This window comes from Phallusia mammillata, chromosome 7 (assembly GCF_965637545.1).
Source record: "Phallusia mammillata chromosome 7, kaPhaMamm4.hap1.1, whole genome shotgun sequence".
Taxonomy (NCBI): domain Eukaryota; kingdom Metazoa; phylum Chordata; class Ascidiacea; order Phlebobranchia; family Ascidiidae; genus Phallusia; species Phallusia mammillata.
The window spans coordinates 24,390,763-24,412,968 of record NC_137258.1 but is presented as its reverse complement, the minus strand read 5'-3'; the positions used below and the strand labels follow the sequence as shown (position 1 = coordinate 24,412,968).

General features: G+C 38.1%; 2 protein-coding genes across 2 annotated transcripts; one reads left to right on the top strand and one right to left on the bottom strand.

Annotated features, from left to right (window-relative positions):
- Positions 1-1,572: 1,572 nt before the first annotated feature.
- On the bottom strand, positions 1,573-7,485 carry LOC145238622 (uncharacterized). Its single transcript, XM_080101851.1, has 12 exons — positions 7,259-7,485; positions 6,357-6,432; positions 5,539-5,682; positions 4,986-5,092; positions 4,835-4,912; positions 4,314-4,444; positions 3,851-3,983; positions 3,471-3,694; positions 3,113-3,202; positions 2,930-3,021; positions 2,488-2,591; positions 1,573-2,143 (listed from the first exon to the last, which is right to left on the bottom strand). The coding sequence occupies exons 1-12, from the start codon at positions 7,457-7,459 to the stop codon at positions 1,973-1,975; spliced, it is 1,551 nt and encodes a 516-aa protein (XP_079957977.1). The 5' UTR covers positions 7,460-7,485; the 3' UTR covers positions 1,573-1,972.
- Positions 7,486-8,292: 807 nt separating this feature from the next.
- Positions 8,293-21,199, top strand: LOC145238072 (TBC1 domain family member 17-like). The gene is made up of 15 exons (XM_080101117.1): positions 8,293-8,483; positions 8,740-8,835; positions 8,985-9,115; positions 9,576-9,815; positions 10,171-10,305; positions 10,746-10,890; positions 12,336-12,542; positions 12,946-13,074; positions 13,459-13,562; positions 14,107-14,181; positions 14,555-14,691; positions 15,204-15,304; positions 17,796-17,993; positions 19,217-19,333; positions 19,802-21,199. Exons 1-15 carry the CDS (start codon positions 8,412-8,414, stop codon positions 19,934-19,936), a joined length of 2,022 nt encoding a protein of 673 aa, XP_079957243.1. The 5' UTR covers positions 8,293-8,411; the 3' UTR covers positions 19,937-21,199.
- Positions 21,200-22,206: the final 1,007 nt, after the last annotated feature.

Sequence of the window (22,206 nt, the reverse complement as noted above, 5' to 3'; positions counted from 1 at the left end):
CAGTGACCTAAGGCTCAGCCACTCCACCCAATTGCATTACAGTTTAGTCTCGGGTAGAACTAGTGTTTTTAAAACATACTAGACAAATACAGAACCAAAGTAACTATGTTTTTTTCAGGCAGGTGCAAAAAGTCTACTGAACTTTGTGTTTGGTTCTGTTAGCAAGGAAGAAACGTGACAACATTGACTGAGCTGAACAGGAAATTTCCACATCCACTTTGAAGTAATCGGTGACGTCGTTGCGAAATTTTTGTGGCAAGTCATATGCTTTAAAAACATTGCAATTCTGTCCAGTATGTGCTGTTTTTATTATACTTGCATATTTTTTAACAGAAGGTCATAATAGCAAAACAGTGCAGTATACTGTATACATATATATATATGTCCACTTTACAGTAGAATGTAATGCTTTTGAGTGACATGTTATTTACTATTCATAAATACTAACTTGTTGTATTTAAGTTAATATTGTGTTGAACGTTTCACGCAAATTTTATCTTGTGTGTATTTTTTGATTTGTTCAACATTTAGAACAATTGTGAATGTGGTTGTCAACAGGTACATACAATCACAATGTGTTTTGACAGGAATTTTCAATAAGAAAATGAATATTACTTTTAAATGTTAACCAGATTTTGGTTGTTTAAAACATTATTTTTAAATGTGTGTAAACTGTGGATAATTTGTCACTTAAAATAAACACGGAAAATGATAGAAGCCTAATGCACAACTATCCTCAAAGGAAAAAATGCTTTTCTATTTTTAAACAAATTATTAAAAAACCTAAAACACTGAACGATTTTCAAGTCTTACATTTCCAACACAATTAAAATAGCACCACACTAGCAGTGGAAATAGCTTTCTACTTTCAGACAAACCTTACCTACTTATACATATTTTTAATCGTGAAGGCAGGTTTTATCATAACAACGTAAATCCAACCCTACTTGCCCCACTGAATAGCACCGTTTCAAAATGTGTTGTATTACTACGTAACACAGCGTCATTACTGGTATACAGACCTTCCAACAAATATGAAGGCACAGTGATAATCTCCGCATTGTAACAAACCGCTCTCCTTTACAAGGCTTTGCGAACCTTCCGTAAAATTCTAGAATTCTCCGATATTTGATCGGCTCCCGACAGCTAACAAGTGCAACTGCCCGTATTTGGCGAATGGTTGTTCCGTCACACTCGCTACCTCGAGTCATAATGACAACCGCGTGACGTCACAATCAAGGTTTGTTGATTCTTCACGCTCGAGTGACTGCATCGCGACGTCGAAATAAATTAAAGTAAGAGATAGCGGTGATAACTTTAAAATAAATAATTAACTTAAAATATCGCACAAAATTTATGGCCAACGTTTATTCTGAAAAAAATCAACAAAAAAACTACATCTTACAAAAGAAACAGCTAATTTTATGCACAGTGGAATAGAAAAACAAAAAAAAGGTTGTTACTTATTTTCAAAGTTTGTAGCAAAAAGACAGTAAAGAGAAAGCACAGTGAAAACATGTACAAGAAACAGCACAAAAACGCATTTACATTATTTCTGCTGTGGTTATTTTCTGCTGTGGCAAGGCATTTCACAGAAAAACTATTGCAACCAATATTTGACAACACATTGCACGAAACGCCAAAAACAATAAAATAGAGATGTTAGGAACAAATTGTCAAAAAAAGTCGACTTCGATTCGTGTTTTGCAGCCAAAAAAACTTTAATAGAAAAATTTAAAGTTAAAAGTTACCCTACTTTTTGTCGGTGCCGGTTTTAGTAACTTAAAACGTTATTAGGCGATTTTTTTCACAAATGCTTAGTGTTAAAAAATCTTTGCTTTTTGATTTAAACATTTGTTCGGTTAAAAAGTCTTGAAATTGGTGATTTTTTTGCGTTGCATTTGAAGCTTGTGGCGGTAGCTGTAGTAGTTATGAGCGGTAATAGAAACGCTAAGCTTTCATTGACACCCATTCAAGCTGACTGGTTGCTCTCTGCCGCTTCTAGTGGCTGCTGTTCAAGATCACTCATGGATAGGAAGCTACACCGCCGAGGATCATGGCCATTCACGCCGTGAAATTTCAAACACTGCTCACTGCAGTAACATGTGATACTGCAACCTGGGCAGATTATCCACTGGTTTGCCTGAAAAAAAATCGTTATTTAGATTTTTTTAAGCTAGTTGAGATCAAAAAAATAGTGACATGATTTTTTTTTTGCGAAAACAACGCTACTGAACCAAAATATAACCAACTCAAAATAAGTTGTTCAACTTCAAATACATGACGACATGTAAGTCAGGCTTTTTGGTAGGGTTCGGATTTATGCTTTCCGCCAGTAAAATCGGATCCATTTTGGGCCTCTTTATAGCTAAGGAGCTGTAAAGCTGCAAGTCGGTAAAATTAGGACTCTGTATAACGTTTTTTGCTTGGGTAATCAATGTCAAAGAAATATATTGCCATAGATATGAAATAGCAATAACCACTCACCACGTTTTCCCGTCGCCTGCATCCCTCGTTGGAACAATACCGTAACACTTTCTCGCACAGTTCCGGTAGGGGATCGAGAATGGAAGGGCACAGCTTCGTCGTGTCTGCGAGCGAATGGTTTTGTGATAAACGGTTTATCATAAACCTGTATGTTTTAAATGTCTTACTATAGCAGATTTTGCAAAATCGATACTCAAAGTGTTTTATACCCGATGTCAGTGGGAAACAATAAAAAAAAACACCCCAAGCAGCAAACAAAATTTGAAACTATATGCAATCGTTCTTTATTAGACAGCAGACAAGGTATAAAAAAGTCTGATTAAAACAAAAGAGTGTATTATATAAGTATCGTAAATGCCACGTTTAGTTAAAACTTTGTGTCTAATGTTTGTAAGACCATTGGTAGCACCTTTACAGTGACTATCACTAACCACAATCTTACCAAACGTATCACAATCGTCAGAGTTGTACAAGGTCAGCCATAACCACTCGACCGCGTTCATTATGACCGGAGTGTTGGAGTCGCAACTGCTCCTGCAAATAGGCAAGCCGTTGTAAGGATGATCAAGTTTCCCATGGATAACCAGAATTATTCAATATTATGTAGGATGAGAATAAGACTTACGCTGCGTCGTATGAGTGGAGTGTCAGTATTTTTGACAGTTGGTATTTGAACGCCAGTGCTTCCCGCTTCAAAAACTCGCGCTTCTTTGGCCTGAGAATAAATGGCTATTATAACGCTTCAGACCTTTTTTGTCGATGTATTGGATCTTGACAAGTGAACCAGAATCATCTATTATGTCTCTCGGGGGCATGATTGTTTAAAACAACCTGCCTAGTTTATTAAACGTTGACCAATCGTTATTAATTCATGTCGTTTTACGTTTTGTCCAACATTGTTTTTTGACTATGGATGTAACCCATTGCTGATTGCAGGCTCAAAAAAGCTCCACAAAACTACAATTCAAACGTGCTTCGCTCACCATTTCAGCACAGAGTGAACGAGAACGACGAACGAAAAGAGCAAAGTGCTGCTGCTGAAACTCATGCTTCGGTAGAAACTCTCAGACTGGTGCCACACCGGGTCGCTGGGCGGTTTGTCGGTGTCCCACAGCAACACGGAGTGAAAACAATACTGAAACACAGAGTCCTGTACCTCTTCCGGCCACGTAGAAGACTGCTGTTCGGCACACAACAGTGCCACTGCCTGCAACGTAAAAATCTCCCTTTCGGTCTCGTTTTTTCTACTGCTTTACAACTATTTGCCATCAAATTAGTTCAGTTTTTCTACTATCTTTTGTACTTATTTAATTTTTCTGGCAGGTTTTCTAATCTATTAAAACGTCACAATGCAACCTCTCACCTGCATCGCGATTGTTTGAAACTTGATAAAGTGAAGATGAAGGCTCGGACGCGACAAAGATGGACACTGGAGGCGCGCAAGACAAACTTGGATGAACTTTAACCTGATTAATTGCTTGTAGACATCTTGCATTCTGCGACAAAGTAAAAAAAATTAGGATGTCAAATTAATAAACGATTTTGTCTACCCCTGACCTGGTGTACTTTACACCTTTACTTGCAAAACAAGGTCATCAAAACTAGTTTCTCGCGTAACTAAAAGCGCTGATCACAGATGGTTAGCGCTCTAGCAAACCGGCCATCACAGGTTTCTTGCTAATAAACGCTATGATCTAATACCAGGGCCATTTCCAGTGCCAATTCCAATCAGTTTCATGTCTGTATTTGAGTCAAGCGCTCTAAACTACTACACGGCTGTTTGATGCTTACGTCACCTTGAGGTAGTTTCAAGACAGGTTACCCACCTCTCTGCGAGCACGACCACAACCAATCTGTCCAGGACGCTCACAGCTGGTACCATGTCACACTGGAGGTCGCCACTCGCTACCATGGCAACCAGCATGCGCAGAAACCACGGTTGACGGGTCAAGATGATCTGGCAACAAGCATTTGATGGTAAAAAAAGTTAGTTTGACAACGTTACAAACGCAAAATGCAGTCAGGATCATTGTTGATCAAGCAAAGACAATGAGACGCTGATGTTAGAAATACACAGTTTTTGGATTCGGCATCTCAAAATATTTTTGATCGCAAAACTAAAGTTGTATGGTTTCTCATTGTTTAGCATTGCATACATAACACCTGTGTATTCTGTTGTAGTTTATAGTTAGTTTATAAAATATCTATTTCAGTTTGAGCGATGCAGCTATATACACTTTGTGGCGCAGCAATGCACAATACGTCTGTGGGTTATTGCAAGACAAAAGGGCCAAAACTTAGGGTCAGTGAAGGCACAAACTGTTCACTTTATTATGATGTGTTATACCTTTTCAATGGCGTCCACGCATAAAACGTTTGTGAGAGCGTCGAGGCACTTTTGTCGGATGATCGGAAGCTTTGGATGCTAAAAATAGTGAAAATATTTAAAATGAAGTGGGGGAGCTAATGTTTGGATGGTGGTTGTAATCAAACTGTACCCTCATCATGGAGAATATAACAGGTAAACCACCGTTCTCCGCAATCTCCCAACATAGGACATGGAGTGCCTGACGAAAAGTGGTGCCCGAATACTGACTGTTGTTACCTGGAACGCAAGTAAAGGCTCAGTGTTAGACACGCACAGTAAGTTACTGTAACTCAGTTTCTTTTGGATCTAGTTGGGGAAAATCAAGTTTACCATTTATTACAGCCTAACAACTCTGTTTTGGAAATTTTCCCCTGTCTGCATTTTACGAAAAAAAACTAACAGGAAAACTTTGCACAAAATGGGCGCAGCTTTATTCACGGATTACTGTAGTGGTGTGAAACGCAATAGACAACGGCTTTTGTTCCATCTCACAGTATACCCGATATATTCATTGCCAAGTAAAATGTGACGATTATTTGCAAATTTGGATGATGAGACTAAAGTTCACCTTAAACACTGACTTTGGATAAAAACCTGAAGTAAAAAATCTCATATTCTTGGAAGACTACATCACTCTCGACAGTCGGAAAAGTGGACACGGAGTAAAATTGGCGTGTTCCTACCTAGTTTAATGAATCCGTGTTTCCTTATATCGCGAGGAGGTTGGCTGAGTTGCAGATCACGGAATGTACACGCCGATATTGAGCCGTGGTACAAAGCGAACATCAGTTGGCTCAGGTTGAAGATCGCCTCGGCTTGTTGGAGCGCTGCATAAGATAAAATGAAGCAATATGCAAATTATCTCAATCTTGCAAAAATCAAGTTTCCGCGCAGTTTAAACACTTCGAGTTCTTTTTGAAAGGAATATATTCTTTGACTTATCATCATTTCAGGTCCTTATTCAAATAGAATCTATTTCAATCAAGAACTGATGATGCCCAAGAATCTATGGTTGAAATTGTATTATTTTTGCCCAGAACTGTCTAATTTTAGTTGAACCAATAGAACTCTAACAGGCTTTGGATGTGGTACTAAACACCATATGGTATCAAACATTAATCCATGTAATAGACCAGGGGTCGGCAACCTTTTGGGCGACGCGTGCCAATTTACTTGTTGTTTCCATGTGTTAATGACCTCGCGTGCAAACGTTTTTCTAAATAATATTGGTTCGTGCCACCAGATATCAATAATAAAGAGAAAGCAGAGTGTTTTGTGCATGTATTGCTAAATTTTAAGACAATGGCACGATAAAAACTATAAACAAGCAGTGTAACAGGTAATTGTTGCTTCAATATAAACACGCTAATCGGTTGGCGTTGCCGAATCCTGTCATAGAATTTTAGCCCTAAACAGGTATCAATGCCGTAACAGCCCTAACCGTCAGCATTTATTTGCGTTGTATTAGCTGGTACACTGTGATTATTATAGTAACACTCACCAACCGCCGGCATTTCTTGAGGTTCCGAACCACTCTTCATATCAGACGTCCATAGATAAGGCTGCCCCAACTCATTCTGCATAGATGAATATAAGGATAAATTAAAACAGGTGTTCAAAAGAATTCGCTATGTCAGGAGTATTTCGTATCTTTTTTTCACGTTTCTGAACAGTCTGGGCATACACACACGCTCCCTTAACAATCTGAGGACCACTGTGAGCAACATTAGACGTGCACTCTGTAGACACGCGCTAGTGTATGCGCAGCATAGATTTTCATGAATTCGGTCATACACACAAGCTCCCTGAGTACACTGAGGACCACTGTGACTAATATCAGATGTGCATGCGGTGGCGACACACCAGTTTATGCGCAGCATAGGTTTTTATGTGTCTGGACATACACACAAGCTCCCTGGGTACACCGAGGACCAATGTGACCAATATCAGATGTGCACGCGGTGGCGACACACCAGTTTATGCGCAGCATAGGTTTTTATGTGTCTGGACATACACACAAGCTCCCTGGGTACACCGAGGACCAATGTGACCAATATCAGATGTGCACGCGGTGGCGACACACCAGTTTATGCGCAGCATAGGTTTTTATGTGTCTGGACATACACACAAGCTCCCTGAGTACACTGAGGACCAATGTGACCAATATCAGATGTGCACGCGGTGGCGACACACCAGTTTATGCGCAGCATAGGTTTTTATGTGTCTGGACATACACACAAGCTCCCTGGGTACACCGAGGACCATTGTGAGCCACATTAGACGTGCACGCTGTGGCCACATACCAGTTTATGCGCAACATAGATTTTCCTGTGCGCAGGAAAGTGCTGAACACACAGATAAAAAATATACGAGGAAGACTGTGGACATAAATATGTAACGCACCTTTGCAGTGAGAGCTGCTATCAAGCGCTGTGAGTCAAAAGTGTCGAGTTGTGGAAACGAAGACCACTCGTTGAATTTGACGCAAACACTGACGTGAGATTTGCGAGATGATGTGTCGTTACGCAGCACCATGCCCCCCACCTGAACAATATGGAGGTAAATGATGTACCGGTAAAAAACACAAATGCATACCAACAGCATCAGTCTTATGTGTTTACATACACGTCTTTTTAATATATTTTTAATCAATTTGTCCAAATTAAAATTGCCTTTCTATTTAAAATTAATTTTAACAGATAAAATGACATATTAAACCGAATCTTGAAGTATAAGTTCGTTAATTTTCATCAGATTACCATGTTTCTTCTTTTCCATGAAGCACCTGATGCGCTTGAACAAGTCTTCTTCCGAAAAAACAGCAGCTAACACATTTTTTCCATCAGCAATTATTGCAATTTTTGATGTTTTGTTTGGCATTTTGTTGTTTGTTTGAATTGCATTGTTCCACCATAGTTGCGTCACATAAGTCCAAACAACTTCGGGATCAGCTGTTCAGTCACGTGATAATAATATTTCTATGACTGTTTTTTTTCTATGTCCTCAAATTATCAAATTAATTCAATGAAAAATTAAAGCTGAAATATATCTTTTATGGAGCATACGTTATGGCTTTGGATATATTTCACAGAAATTGTTAATCACTTAAATCTGTGTCTTCATAACATCGAATGTGAATCATGTGATCAAAACATTGTGACGTCAGAATTGCGTGACGACGAGTCATGAAAAGATTGTGTGGTGTGATGATGCAAATAATGTCATCTCTTTGTTACGTCAAATTGTTGCAGATTTTGTGACCTATTTGCGTTGACTGTTACAGTACATGATTGCATTAAAAAGTTTGAAGATTACATGCAATTTTTTTGTACAAAATTCAGTTTGCAGTTGCTCAGAAATTAAAAACTAAAAAACTCAGCCAAGCATTCATGTTTTTGTGTTTACGGAATATGGATTCGAAATTGATGAGTAGATTAAATGCTTTAATGTAATCACAGAATTTCACATTGGCAAAACATTAGGAAACTGGTCATTGTAGAAGAGATAGTTGTAGAAATCTGTTTTTGTTTGTTACTCTTATTGTTGCCAAATCAATATGGAGGCATCAGTGTATTTATGGGATAGGCAGCTTGTAGAAAATGCCCAGGGAAATCAAGAAGATCGAATTGTAAGTTTAATAAACAATAAGTCATTCAAACTGATCTTCTTTTGTTTTGAATGCTTTGATAACTTATATTAATGTACACTGACAAATTTATTTGTGGATGCTGTAAACAAAACAAATGAACATGATTAATTATGATTTTAAATCCTGTAGCCATCCACCTATTAAACTATTATTGTATTGTGATATATTTTGATTTAAATGTTAAAATATGTATTTCATTACATATCTGGTAAAGTTTACATTGTTATGAATGCAGGTTGCCTTCAAGAAGGACGGAGTGTTTGTTCATTTTTACAATCCTGGAAATGATGATGACAAAATAATAGGTGGCACTTTAAGCATTGTGGAGGAGGTGATACTTTGATTATATCATCAATGTTAAAACAATTTTGAAATTTTTGGTTCCAGCTGTTTCTTTCCAGGATTATTTCTTCTTTTGTTGAAATCAGTTATTTTGTTTTGAGCCTCGCATATTTAATGCTGTTGTTTGTGATGTCATAGGGCCACAAGCGCTTATTAGAGTGGAAACCAAACGAAGCAAACTTACCTGCAGATGAAATTGATAATGAGCAAGACACTCAAGTTTTAAGTGGATCCTCGAGTGCTGTTGTAGGAACAGAAGTCCAAGATTGGTAAGATCTTGTTTGCTAAACAGCAAACGTATGTATTTAAAATGGTAAATAAGTTACAAAAAAATGGCTTTGCTGTAAGAAGATTTGTCACTATCTTATTTGTTATAGTTATATGGCTATGTCAAATGACAGGGAGATTGAGTGGTTTGCAATTAGAGTTTTGTTTTGCTTTGTGTGTCGCCAAATTCATTTTTTTCATATTTGTGTAGCAAGAGGAAAACAAACAACAAATGAATCACCCAAGAAGTTGTTTCAAACTTTTGTACAGTCACTTTATGAGGAGTTTAACATAACAAAATAAAGTAACCTTGCCTTTATAAATTCTATGTACCAAGCAACAAAGTGGTTTTGTTAACAAAGTGATGTATCCGATTTTGAACTTTGGCCATGGTGGCCAAATAGACATCCAGGTCACCTTTTATGCCATGTTTAAAGTGGCTATGTAATTGTGTTATTACAGCTCAACTGGGCAGGAAATTTCATCAGAAATGAGATGTCCACCATCCAATGAGGGCAAGGAATCATCAGATCCTGAGTGGACAGTTGTTAACGACAGCGGTCATTCAAAATCCAATTCAGTGGACCACGAATCATTTGAACTTGCGATGGACGCTGTTCCCTCCTTGCAGTCGTCCCCTGAAACCACTGTCCCTAACTATGCCTTTTCAGTCCAACTGCAAGAAATACGCTACATTAAAAGGTTCGGCACGATTGATTCAAAATATTTAAAGAGTAATTAAAATTAATAAAGCAGAGTGGCATACGATCAGCATTACCTTTTTTTTCAACTGAAATAATAATTGTTTGCACATATTTAAAGAGCATTTAAAATAATTTGTTATAGAGTACATTGATTTGTTTTCCAGTAAAACACACTGATTGCTTAACAATCATTTGTAGAAAATTGTAGACTTATTGCCTTTTAGCCACGTCACAGACACATAAGTGTGTTTCAGTGTGTTATAAAACATTTGTATGCTATTTTGGCTTTAAGCCTCATTCCCAATATGTCCACCATGTTTGTGTAGTTCTTAAGGTTGTTTATCTTCCATCAGATCCAACAAAGGTGTAGGTTGGCCTTACATCGTGCTAGAGATGCGAGACGGAGGAACTTTGCCTACTCTTCACTTCCACCATAAAGGATGCAAAAAGTTCCTGAAAATAGTCGAGACATACGTTCCAACTGCCCCGTGAGTTATAGGCCTAAACATACTCAAAACTTTGAAGAAATGTGTGCTGTGTGATTTTCCTTTACTAAGTCTATGTGGATTTGTTTGTAAACTGGTTTCACTGCAGACAGTGTACACTGTTTTGGCCTATTAGCACTCATTGGTGCAGTTGATGACAAGACATGGACTTTATTTGCTAGTACAGCTGGTATCAGAGTTAGCCAATGAATATGTATAGAATACATATATTTCGCCTAACTGGCATTTTTAGTTCCGATAAAACCACGGGATAAAACACAGTAAAAGATGAATAAAAAGCCCATGCTGTCTTTAGAGGATCTGATGCTGTTTAGAATAATCAATCTTAGAATAGCTGGTTTAATTTCGTTTGCATTAAAACTGTCAAACTGTTACTCTACCTTTTTATCTTTTTAGTCCTTTGTAAAAGTAAATATTTTTAGGTCGACCAAATACCTACGAACTATTGAAATCTTACAAGACAACCCTAATGCACTTGCTCAATCTTTCGATGAACTGAATCTGTTTGGAGCGGACACATCAGGGCAACCTCACCACCCCGGGGCCTTTGCTAAGAAGCTTATTCAGGTAAAACAAAAAACAGATTATCATATTTTTGTTGCTGACTGTTGTAAACAACCAACGTTCATGTAAACATGCTGTGTTAGTTGTGCAAAGTTATAGTAGAATATGTGACTTTTTTCATCATGTGCGTGATTTTTATAGAGTAATTAAATCATTACATAACACAAGCAAATGTGAAAACACTTTAAATGCATGGTAAAGTTGAAAGTTGTCTCAAAAACTTTGGGTTTGCAAATAAAATAACATTGTAAGATGTTATATCCGACAAGGTATTTCCATTATTATTACTTTTTTCTTAAACCATTTATTACTTAACATGGCATTTACACTTCAATGTCCTTTTTTCTGTATTATTTATTTACATGGGTTTAATTGCTTTCCTTGGTATAAACTGTGTGGTTCTCTGTAGCTGTGGGTACTGTAAATAAGGAAGTAGCATATCATTGTCTTTGCCGAAACTGTAACTGTAGTATGAGGTATTATGCTGTGTTGCTATGTGTTCATTCAACCATATCACACCCATTGTGTATACTGTTTGATGTAATCCTAAAAATATGATGCAATTTTATAAATAAATCCACAGTCCACATGGGCGCCGGCAGAAATTTTTCCAGGGGGGGGTCAAATTTTCACAAAAACACACTTGTAGGGATAGATTACTATATCAAGTAATTATGTACACATGGCATAAAATGTATGCAGTAAATTTGCAGCAACGATGAAAAATCCCTGTACATCCACGCAACTATGAACCATTTTGTCCGTTTAAAAAACATAAAAACAGCAGAGGCTATGGAAACAACACTAAAACGTAAACAATGCACACATCGTTAAAGTCGCTTGTTTAGACATTTGCTTTGACTATTCTAACTTCCCTTCTAGGCCATTATCGTTTTTCAGTCATCACGTTTTCGAGAAATTTTTTTAACGTTGTGGTACTTTGAAATTCCAAGGGGGGCTACGTGCCAGTGCCCATGACAGTCAATGATTATGTCTTTAAACATGCTACACACAGTATTGCCACTTTTTTCAATGTAAAATTAAAGACGACAGATTAAAACTGGGTAATAGGTTTTAAATTTGAATATATATTTGCTGCTGAGTTTTTCTTTATCTTTGATCCATTTTACGTAGTTTATAATCACACTATTATTATTTTGTTGAGGTCTAATAAGGAAATGACTTGTTTAATAAAGTAAGTTAGTAAGTTGTTGGAAGGTTAGCTGATTGAAAACCTGTTTTGCAAAAGCTCAAATGCCTAACCTTATTATAGTATTACATTATTACATACAATAAGCTTGTAGTAAATCTTTTCTTATTTATGAAACCTCCTTGCAAGTAAAGCAAAGGACTTCAACGAATTAGGGTCATTAATTCATGAGTGTAGGAAGTTTCAAAGTGAAAAACTCAGTCGCCTTGTTAACAATAGGCTTGGTTTTGTTTTTCAGGATCCAGTGACAACAGCGTTCAGTGGCTTCTCGAAGGTCACAAACTTTCTGCAAGATATGCTGAACCCGGCGGAAACAATGCCACAATCTCGGCCAATGCATGAACGAGCAAGTGTGATGAACGAAGACGCAACCGAAGCTGTCGGTGCCGGTCGGATCCAAATAAAACAAGATGACTCATCAGGCGGTTTTGAACTCATCACATGTGTAAGGAAAATGTTGTGTTTCATATTGTGTACAAGTTGCAGTTTATATCATGAAATATTGCAACATGTGGTATCTATATGCAAGGTTAATTAATAACCTTCCATATAGAATCGTATATAAATTCTTTAGTGTATAAAATCTGTTCAGTGCTGGGCTTTAAAGGTTTGCTCTCCTGATCCATTCCTGTTCAGAACCAGTGGTTGTTGAAATATTTGCAATGAAGTGCATTTACCAATTAAAACCCTTCTGACTGTTTTTTTTTTAATATTAATGAGAAATTCCTTGCTGTTTTTTGTACCACAATACTTTAACTTATGTCCTTGCCAATGATTGTATTTCTAATCTGTCCGGTTTTTATGTTGATTTTAAGTATTTTCTTTAATCTTTATTTAAACATATTCAGGCTCAACTTGGTCCCCGATGTGATCCATTGCGAGGTCAACCTCTCGATGTTGAGACGTGGAACAATCACAAAGATGAGGAGGGGAGGATCATAGATCCGGATGGGATAAAAGAGATTATATTCAGAGGGGTGAGAAACAAATTTGCCAATGCACTTTGGACCAGGGCTGCTCAAACTTTCTTGCTCTGCAACCCCATTTTGGAAAAGAAATTTCTATGTGACCCCCTGATGGGTATAACCTATACACGTGAATGATGTTTAAACAATAAATTTATGCACATATACTATTTATTGTGAGAATGACATCATAACACATGAAGTTTCGCGACCCCAAAATTATATTTCATGACCCCAATTCGGGTCGCGACTCGCCTCCTAGAGTTTGAGAGGCCCTGCTTTAGACAACCTGAATGTCTAGAAAAACCTTGATTAGTTCAACAAAAACTTTTTCTAAGTCTTTCAATCTCAATTGTTGTGTTGTTGAATTAAATTTATGTGCTGTATAATTTCTAGGGCATTGAACCGGTGCTTCGGAAAGAAGTTTGGAAATACTTGCTTGGTTATTTTGAGTGGAACATGACGCAAGCTGAAATCAAGAGCTATAAGAAAGATAAAGAGTAAGCTTGTTACGTTTTATTTGTACAACCTTACTGCCATGATGGCTGACTGGTCGTGTAGCTTGGTTTGTTGACTGCTTCTTAATCACAAACCCATTACAGCCTCAAATACAGATTATACACAGCTTTGCAGGAAAGACAGCAAATCTAAATTTCACTTACCCTATTTCACCAACAGATTAATAAATGAAATAACAAACTGTTTTCTTCTCTTATGTCAATGTCTCAAACAGAAATTCAGTTTTAAACCCTGTAATACAGCTAAAACTTTCAGTACATTTAAACCAGCCTACAGATGTCTAGTTGTAAATTGCTGTGTTCTCCCGCCTCTGGAAAAGTTTTCTGGACTTGCGACGCACCAGCAAACAAAAGTTAATGAGGAAACTTATTTTTAAAGTTGTGTTTATTGATACAACAACAAAAAGCCACGAAACGGATATTCTGCGACGCCCTTGGAAAATTGAAACGACGCACCAGGGCGTCGCGACGCACAGTTTGAGAACTACTGGCTTATAGTGTTGGATTAATTCGTATTTTTTTGCAGAGACGACTACTATAGGATGAAGCTACAATGGAAATCGATAAGCGCTGATCAGGAAAACCGCTTTTCTGCAATCAGGTCAGTAAAAATCTTATTATGTTGCCGAATGTAGAGTAACATGACAATCTTGTTTTCTTGTTGGTGAAATGTTTTACCAATAAACAAAGTCTAAAACAAATGCTAGTGAATTTGCTTCACCAAAAAAAATTGTTTACGTATAATTATTGTGCTAAGAACCCTTTAAGGCAACTGTTAAACATTAAAAAAAGCATGAAGACGTCAATACACGTTACTCACAACAACTGGCAAAGGAAATATGAAAATTATAGGCATACCATGATGGTAGTTTTTCAGTTTTTATCTTCATTACATTATTTGCTATCTGTGTCTGTGGAAAATAAAAATCATAAAATTAATATTTCTATAATTTGCATATGATATCTATGTCCAGGGACAACAAATGTTTGATCGAGAAAGATGTGACTCGTACCGACCGCACTCGGATTTTCTACGAAGGAAATGAGAACATCAGTTTAAAGTTGCTCAACGACATTCTAATGACATACGTCATGTACAACTTTGATCTTGGTAAGCTTTGTATTGTATGAATTTCGGTAATGGACATAAAAATGGAACATAACAGTACAAAACACTAAACGCATACTTTCTTCTATATTTGTGTTTAAAATAAAATCATTTCGTGAGATTGTTTAACCTTTACAACCTTTGCAATTACACAGTATTTGGTTTCTTGCAAAAGTGGGATTTTGCTTAAAAAGGAACAAAAAATAAGACATATCTATGTAGTGTGCATCCCAGATAAACAAGAGCTAGGGTTACCAAAAAGTTGTGAAATAACATATTCGGTAAGATTTGTTGTTTTTGTTTTATCACATTGTTACACTGCTTGGACATCGTGCACCGTAATCTACTCATTTTTATTTTAATCAGTATAAGCGGTGTAATGCCATGTACAAATGTATCTCAGTCTTATTTCCATTTTATAATGTAGTACGTTTGCAGTCTTATAACGTTGCAATCAAACATAACATGTCAACTAAACAATTTCACTCTTAACCGATTCCATTGACTTTCCACAGGATACGTGCAAGGAATGAGCGACCTTCTATCTCCGATACTTGAAGTGTTAGCGGGTGAAGTCGACGCTTTCTGGTGTTTTGTCGGTTTCATGAACATTGTGGTAAGTTGGCGACCGGTTACCATGTTATCTTTGTTTTGTCATAACAGCAAAACAAACCATAGTTGCAAGCAGACTTGAATGTTGGGCATATTGAAATAAAAAACTGCCGGAAGAGCTGAAATTTTGTTTAATGTTGGCGTCTGACATGAAAGTACAAGCCCGAAACTCTGCCCACAGCCGAAATATTTTTTGAAATAAAACCCTAATCAAGCCCGAAAGTTAATGATAACGCGGCACTAATAATACGAAGAGTAAAATCGTAAAAACTGGATCCCCCTTACAACCCTGAAACAAACGGCACAGAATGTAATAATTTAATCAGCGACATATTGATATATTAATAAAAGTTTTTAAGATGGTCATAGTACGCCAGGCCTATTAAAGGCGTTATGCTGAAATAAGCCGCTCTCCGAAGCATTACCCTATGGCAAGGCACAGACTAGAACAATCTAGCCTGTGGTGGGATTCGAACCCACGACAGGAGTCTTTAAGGTGGCATTTCAATAGAAATCTTCACAACACTTTTAAAACTTTTATGTCAATCTATAGGCCAAACATATTAGTGTTTAACGCTTGTCCTGCCGTTTGCAATATTTTGACTCCAAAACTCGGTGCCTGCACAAATTTGTTTAACCGTCAGTGGGCGCTATAGAGCGGATAACAAACGTCAAAGTTATATTTTGTTTGGCTCAATTCACTTGTACTGCCTTGTTTGTTGTGAAGTAAGTGTCAGTTGTGTGTAATGGCTAAGATGGCTACATATTCATTACCGTGATCAACCCTGAAACAGACCAGCGATCCCCGTACACTCACATACGAATGTTAGAGCTCGGCTGGCATTTCTACCTTATTCCTTGCCATAAACTTTCGGTGGGCTTAACCCCCGAACCTGCGTAGCTCACTTGGTATAGCGCCAGCACCAAATATTTCTACATGACATTTAAATCCCACCGCAGGCTAGATTTTTCTAGCTTGTGTCTTGCGACGTTGAAATACTTGGGTGACCGGCTTGGTTCGGTATGGCGCCTTCAATGGGCCTGGCGAATAATGATTTGTTTGTTTGGAATTGGGAAAATTGTGTTCAAACTATCTTGCAGCGTAGTCCGTTTTTTTAGCCGACTATAACTTTATTGCACTGTTTTAAATGACATGAAAATAATGTCTGGTTCAAGAGCGTTTGCAATTTTCGACACCAGCGCAGCAAGACAAGCAATGTAAACGCAAATAGCTCTTTTAAAATCTGGACCTTAAATCATAACTTTCATATAAAAGAGATCTCGTAAACTGACACCTGCTCTCATCCGATTTAATCTCACCCATTCGAACTTTAGAATGTGAACCGAACTTTTTCCGTCTCCTTACTCGAAGGTATAAACGCGCTATTGTGATGCAACAATGATAGGCGAAGGTGAGATGATTTTATCACTTTATCTTGGACCGTCGCATTGTGAGACTGCCTGGTTGCCCACGCAAGCTTTTTTGTCGCACTTCCAGCGGAAAATTTTCGTTTGGCGACATTTAGACATAGGTTCGTAACTGAACATTTATTGGTGGCTGAATTTTTCGGTTTTATGTCAAGAATTTTTATATCGGAATTCGGAAGTCAAAACTGCACGCCAAAATCGTGGCAAATTCAATTCCGAGTACAAAACTAAAATAACAAACAAATGATAGGTGATGTAGTAAAAACATCAGGACATTTGTGGTTCTCAACCTAGGGCCGCCGTAACACCGGAAAATAGTTCTAGGTTATGAGTCCTTTAATGCAAAAATATAACCTTTATCTATTTTGTACAAGTGACGATTGTATATCTGCGAAGGCAATCGATTTATAATTCAGGTCCGTAACTAAGAGCGTTGAAAACTTCTGCTTTAAATTGTCACCAGAACTGAATCGTAACATATCTTGACGCCAAACCAGAAAGTTAAAATTTTTAACCGAACGACTTCAGCTTGCCCTTTAAGCTTTAGCCAACTGAAAGTTTATCACATAAACCAATCGAGCTAGGATTTAAATTTAGCAAAATATTTCCACCCACACAAAGTGACCCAGCATAGAATGTTGGATCGCAGCACAAAATGCCTCGAGCTGTTTCGCATCATGTCCAGGTTTTGTGTTTTTGCTGCAACTGGGTGAAAGAGCATCGCAGAATGTTCTACTCGTGATTGTGGTGTTAGTGGTCGGGCTGGGTTACAGTCAACTGAAGGGCTGAAACATTTTGGTATCTTGTCATTTGTAACCTTTATATAACACAAGGTGGTTTTACTTTGTTGCTAAATATGCCTAAATTGAAAAAAGTAATATTTGCGTTTAATTCTAGCCACAATTGCCAGGTCGCAAAATAGTATTGGGCGCATTAATCTGCTTAAAAAAATATAGTAGTTGGACTCGTTTGCCAGTACAGTTAAAATCAAAGCGTCTCTGGAGGCCGCAGGTTGCACACCCCGGCTTTAAACAATCATCCAGCTCAATTTTCATTGGTTTCTATAGCAACACAACTTCGATGTGAACCAGATGGGAATGAAGACTCAGCTGAAAAATCTCCGCGTCCTCATTCAGTTCCTGGATCCGAAGTTTTGGGATCACCTGGTGGACAAAGAGTCCTCCAATCTCTACTTCTGCTTCCGGTGGCTCCTCATCCGTTTCAAGCGAGAATTCTCATTCGAAGATGTTCAGACTTTGTGGGAGGTAAAATATAATAGGTTGAAATAATTGCTGGTAGTTAAGACTCAATACAAACGTAAAGGGAAGTTTTGGACATGTATATTTATTTAAACGACCAACATAAACAATTTAGCGATGTTCGTAACATTGTGACTGTATAAACCCAAGCTAACATGCAGGTTTTTCTTTTAAGAGAAGCGTTAAAAATCAACACAGATGTTAAAGGATCATAGTACGCCAGGCCTGTTAAAGGCGTGTACCGAATCAGCTGGTCTCCCAAGCATTGCCATATGGCAAGGCACAGGCTAAAAAATCTAGTGGGATTCGAACCCACGACAGGAGTCTTTCCGGGACTCGCGCTCTACCAACTGAGCTACACAGGCTCAGTGGAGAAACCGCCGAAAGTTGAATCACAAGCACCGTTGCCTGCCTCGTATGCTGCACATGTCAGCTTCGTAGTAGGGGATCACGACTTTCGGCGGTTTGTCCACTGAGCCTGTGTAGCTCAGTTATCGATAAGTATGCCGTGATCGCTGGTCTGCATCGACGTTTCAGGGCTGATCCCAGTATGAATATGTTTATCTTAACGGTGTTAAAGGGTTCAGATTTTGTGGGAGGTAAAAGATAATCGATTTGAAATAATTGTTGGTTCTTAGAACTTAATGAAACAGCAACAAGGAAGATTTCGTCTTTTATCTATAGTGAACTAACATGGGCAACTTGGCCAAATATATTTGTAACATTGTGGGTGTGTGAGCCTAAACCAGTGGTTCCCAACCTTATACTGCTCGCGACAAGGGCATGGAGGCAAGTTTTGAGGGACAGGCGACTAAGAAATTGGCAAGACAACGACAATAAAAACGAATATGTTACAGAGAATAGTCTCGTCGGCATTTTTAGTAGAAATATAACAGTTAAAATCTTTTGGTGGGCCGCGTCCCATCGGTTGGGAAGCGCTGGTCTGAATCATCTTGTGAGCGTTAAAATCATGAAGCTATTTAGGGAGATATCTGGAAAAAAGTTTGGGAAACCTTACATTAAACTTTCCTTTGTTAAAAAATCTAGTTTTGTAAATTTTTAGTCAAGGAACGAGCATTAAAATGGCAACTGAGCCAATTAGATTGTTCCGATCTTTTTCTATTCTCCTCAAGAAACTAACTTTTGAAAGGACGTGAGCTACCTCTGTCAATGGGGTTGGAATGTTTTGATGTTTGTGTGTATAATTTGCGATGTGTATTTATTGTCAGGTGTCTTGGACCGGCCTTCCTTGCCCGAACTTCCACCTTCTCATCTGCCTTGCGTTGCTCGACACTGAGAAACAGAAACTGATGCAGCCCGAGTGCGGCTTCACCGAAATTCTTAAGGTACAAATTATCCGTTCGGTTCAACATAAGTGACATGTGTCATGTGGCTTAAACTTACGTCCCTAACTAACTCAATACAATTCAACGTATTCTCACTTAATAAAAGATAGTTAAGCGGCCAAAGACAGCCTTTTAATTTACATTACCATATTTTTAACACCCACAAGGGGAGCATGTTGATGGTGTTATTATTAAAATTTATAACAGTCACCAAAGCAAATAGAAGCGTAATATATTAGATGGATTTCAAGCAGTTAGTTAATATATTCCAGTTTGTGTAAAGAACAATCATCGCAGTACGCATATGTGGGTGATCTTCAAAGACTAGGACATTTAGGCATTTTTTATTATCTTTAAGTGTTTTAAATTTATAAATGAAAATTTGTGTTAACAAAGTTTTTACTGTCTGCTCTTCTTTAAAACCTGCCGCTGGATGTCGCTAACAAGCAGTCCTGTTTTAATTTTCAGCACGTGAACGACCTCTCAGGCAGCATTGACCTTGAGGCGACCTTGCGCAAGGCAGAGGGTTTGTACCTTCAGCTCGTCACGTGCAAACGAGATTTGCCTGAAACTGTGAAAGACATTCTCGGCTTAAACAAGTAAAACTCCCACAACAAGATGCCGTACTAATAACGCATGAGTGCAACGTTATTTTGCCGAATTTCCGGGTACTTTGTACGTAGCTGCAACTGGGTGAAAGAGCTTTCATGTAATTGGCTGCTTTCACCAATATTGACAACTTTTTTTCAAAAAATATCTGTAAATGGATTTTCCTCCTGAATCGAATTTTATGGCTAAATGTTCTGGGTACTGAAAAGATATTTATTACATCGGTTGCTTAAACTTGGGGTTAAGGGTCGTAAAAAGTCCATTATGAGTAACAATCCCGGCCGTTTGTTTTGTAACAAAGAGCTAAAATATCTCCTCAGTGTTTCTCTACTTAATCTCGTAAAAAGCATGGTTTATTGGAATGCGAAACGTACTTTGGTGGCAAAATAAATTAATTTTTTTAAACATGGTCAGCGCTATCCACGTGTGGGTCATAAATTTGTTGGATGAGCGCACAGTAATTCTCGGGGCTTGTGTAGTGTAGTTGTCGGAAAAATAAAACGCTGCCAAATCAGGGGTCGGCAACCTTTTTTGTACTGCGGACCGTTTTTGAAACAGAAATTTTATCGCGGACCTGAATTAAAAAAAGCACAAATATTTAGCAATAAAAACGCTTAAATTAGTTTATCATCCCCGGGAAACATGGGCAAATTGTTTCAAAGCATTTAACCTGAAAATTATGGGGCCCGGTAACGAACTCCTCGCGGACCGGCAGTTGCCGACCACCGACTTAAACATTTTTGATTTTTGTTGAACGAAAATCGTTTTTCCAATGTATGTACTACTGACAATTGTGCGCTGACCATAACAGTGCTTCTCTAAATATTTTGAGCCCACTGTTTGAGCAGTTCCGAAGCTATAATTCCTTATTAGTGTAACACACGTTTTACCCACTTAAGTTTCTCCCTGCAAAGGAGACACATGTTTCAGTTCCAGAATGTAAGTCTCTTATAGCACTTTCTCATCCCACCATGTGTTCGTGTTTTGTTTCACCTTTTGATAAAGACAGCATTATCTCTTTTCCATTTCTTTCTGTGTTGCAATTAATGACGTTTTCCTTTTATTTTATCTGTCTAATTTTCTCCCTGTCTATATATCCGCTTTGTTCTGTACCATAAAGTCCCAAACTCTTAATGTGTAGATATTTATTACTTGATGAAAAAGTGGCAAAGTGAAGCTTTTCAGTGCACTCGAATCAGTCGGTGTTTTTCGGTTTACAGTGTAATATTAAACACACACTGATTTGAGTGTAAATGATTATTAGTTACTTGAATCGTCTTTATTGAGCATACGTTGCTTCAGGACGTTTAAAACCGTCTAATGCAGAGTAGGATTTTCGTTTGGCTCGCGCTATTAAAACGGGCTTGATTGGAACCTGACTTTACAATCGGCCACATTTAAGTCGAAATTACGCCTTTGCAAATCTGAATTATGAGCCCAACTCCGGCTTTATTTGAAACAAAAAATCGGAACAGATTTTAGGCTCGTACTTTTGGGTTGAAACCGCTTACAACTTTGGTTCTATGACATCACAATCGAGCTTTTTTCTGCTTGTCAATCTTCGAAAACCTTCAGGAGACATCCCCCCTTTAACTTTCACATTATCGTTAACTAATTGATCGCTAAACCATTTCCGACCTGTCAATTACCGAGGGATGCGTTATCGCCCCGCCCTACCCCATTTGACGTCACTGGTTGGTGATCAAAGCGCTGATTGGTGGGTTGCCGAGGTCACGTTTTGTCGCTCAATGTCCGACGAAGCATCCGCTTTCCCACCTTGCGCGCGATTGTTACGCTCTGCGTCGTCACAATGGCGCTGCTGGCCCTTTACCATTGTTACGTTGTAGCTCGGTTGCAAGGTTAACATAAGGAATATATTTGTGACCCTTCAGTATTGGGTGAAACTACTTTTGGGAATAAATAGTAAATGAGAATAAAATAAGGTTTAATCGTTGTTATGTCCAACAGCATTTTGTCATCAACACCTGAAACGTGAAAATAAAGTTCGGGGCAGAATTGGAGATTTTTCCCAGGACATGTCTAAAAGATACTGATTTTTGTAGACCAGGTCATGGACGTAGACAAGTGGCCTATATGTCTTAGGACCCCCATTTCTTCAAATTATACATCTAGAGCATTCTGAAGCAGAGTTTGGACCAAACTTTTTTCCGCGCAGGATTATATGAAACTGTTGTAGCTCGCCTAAATTTTCGGCCACATACGGGACTGTCGTTTAACACAGATAGTTTTTACAATACACAATC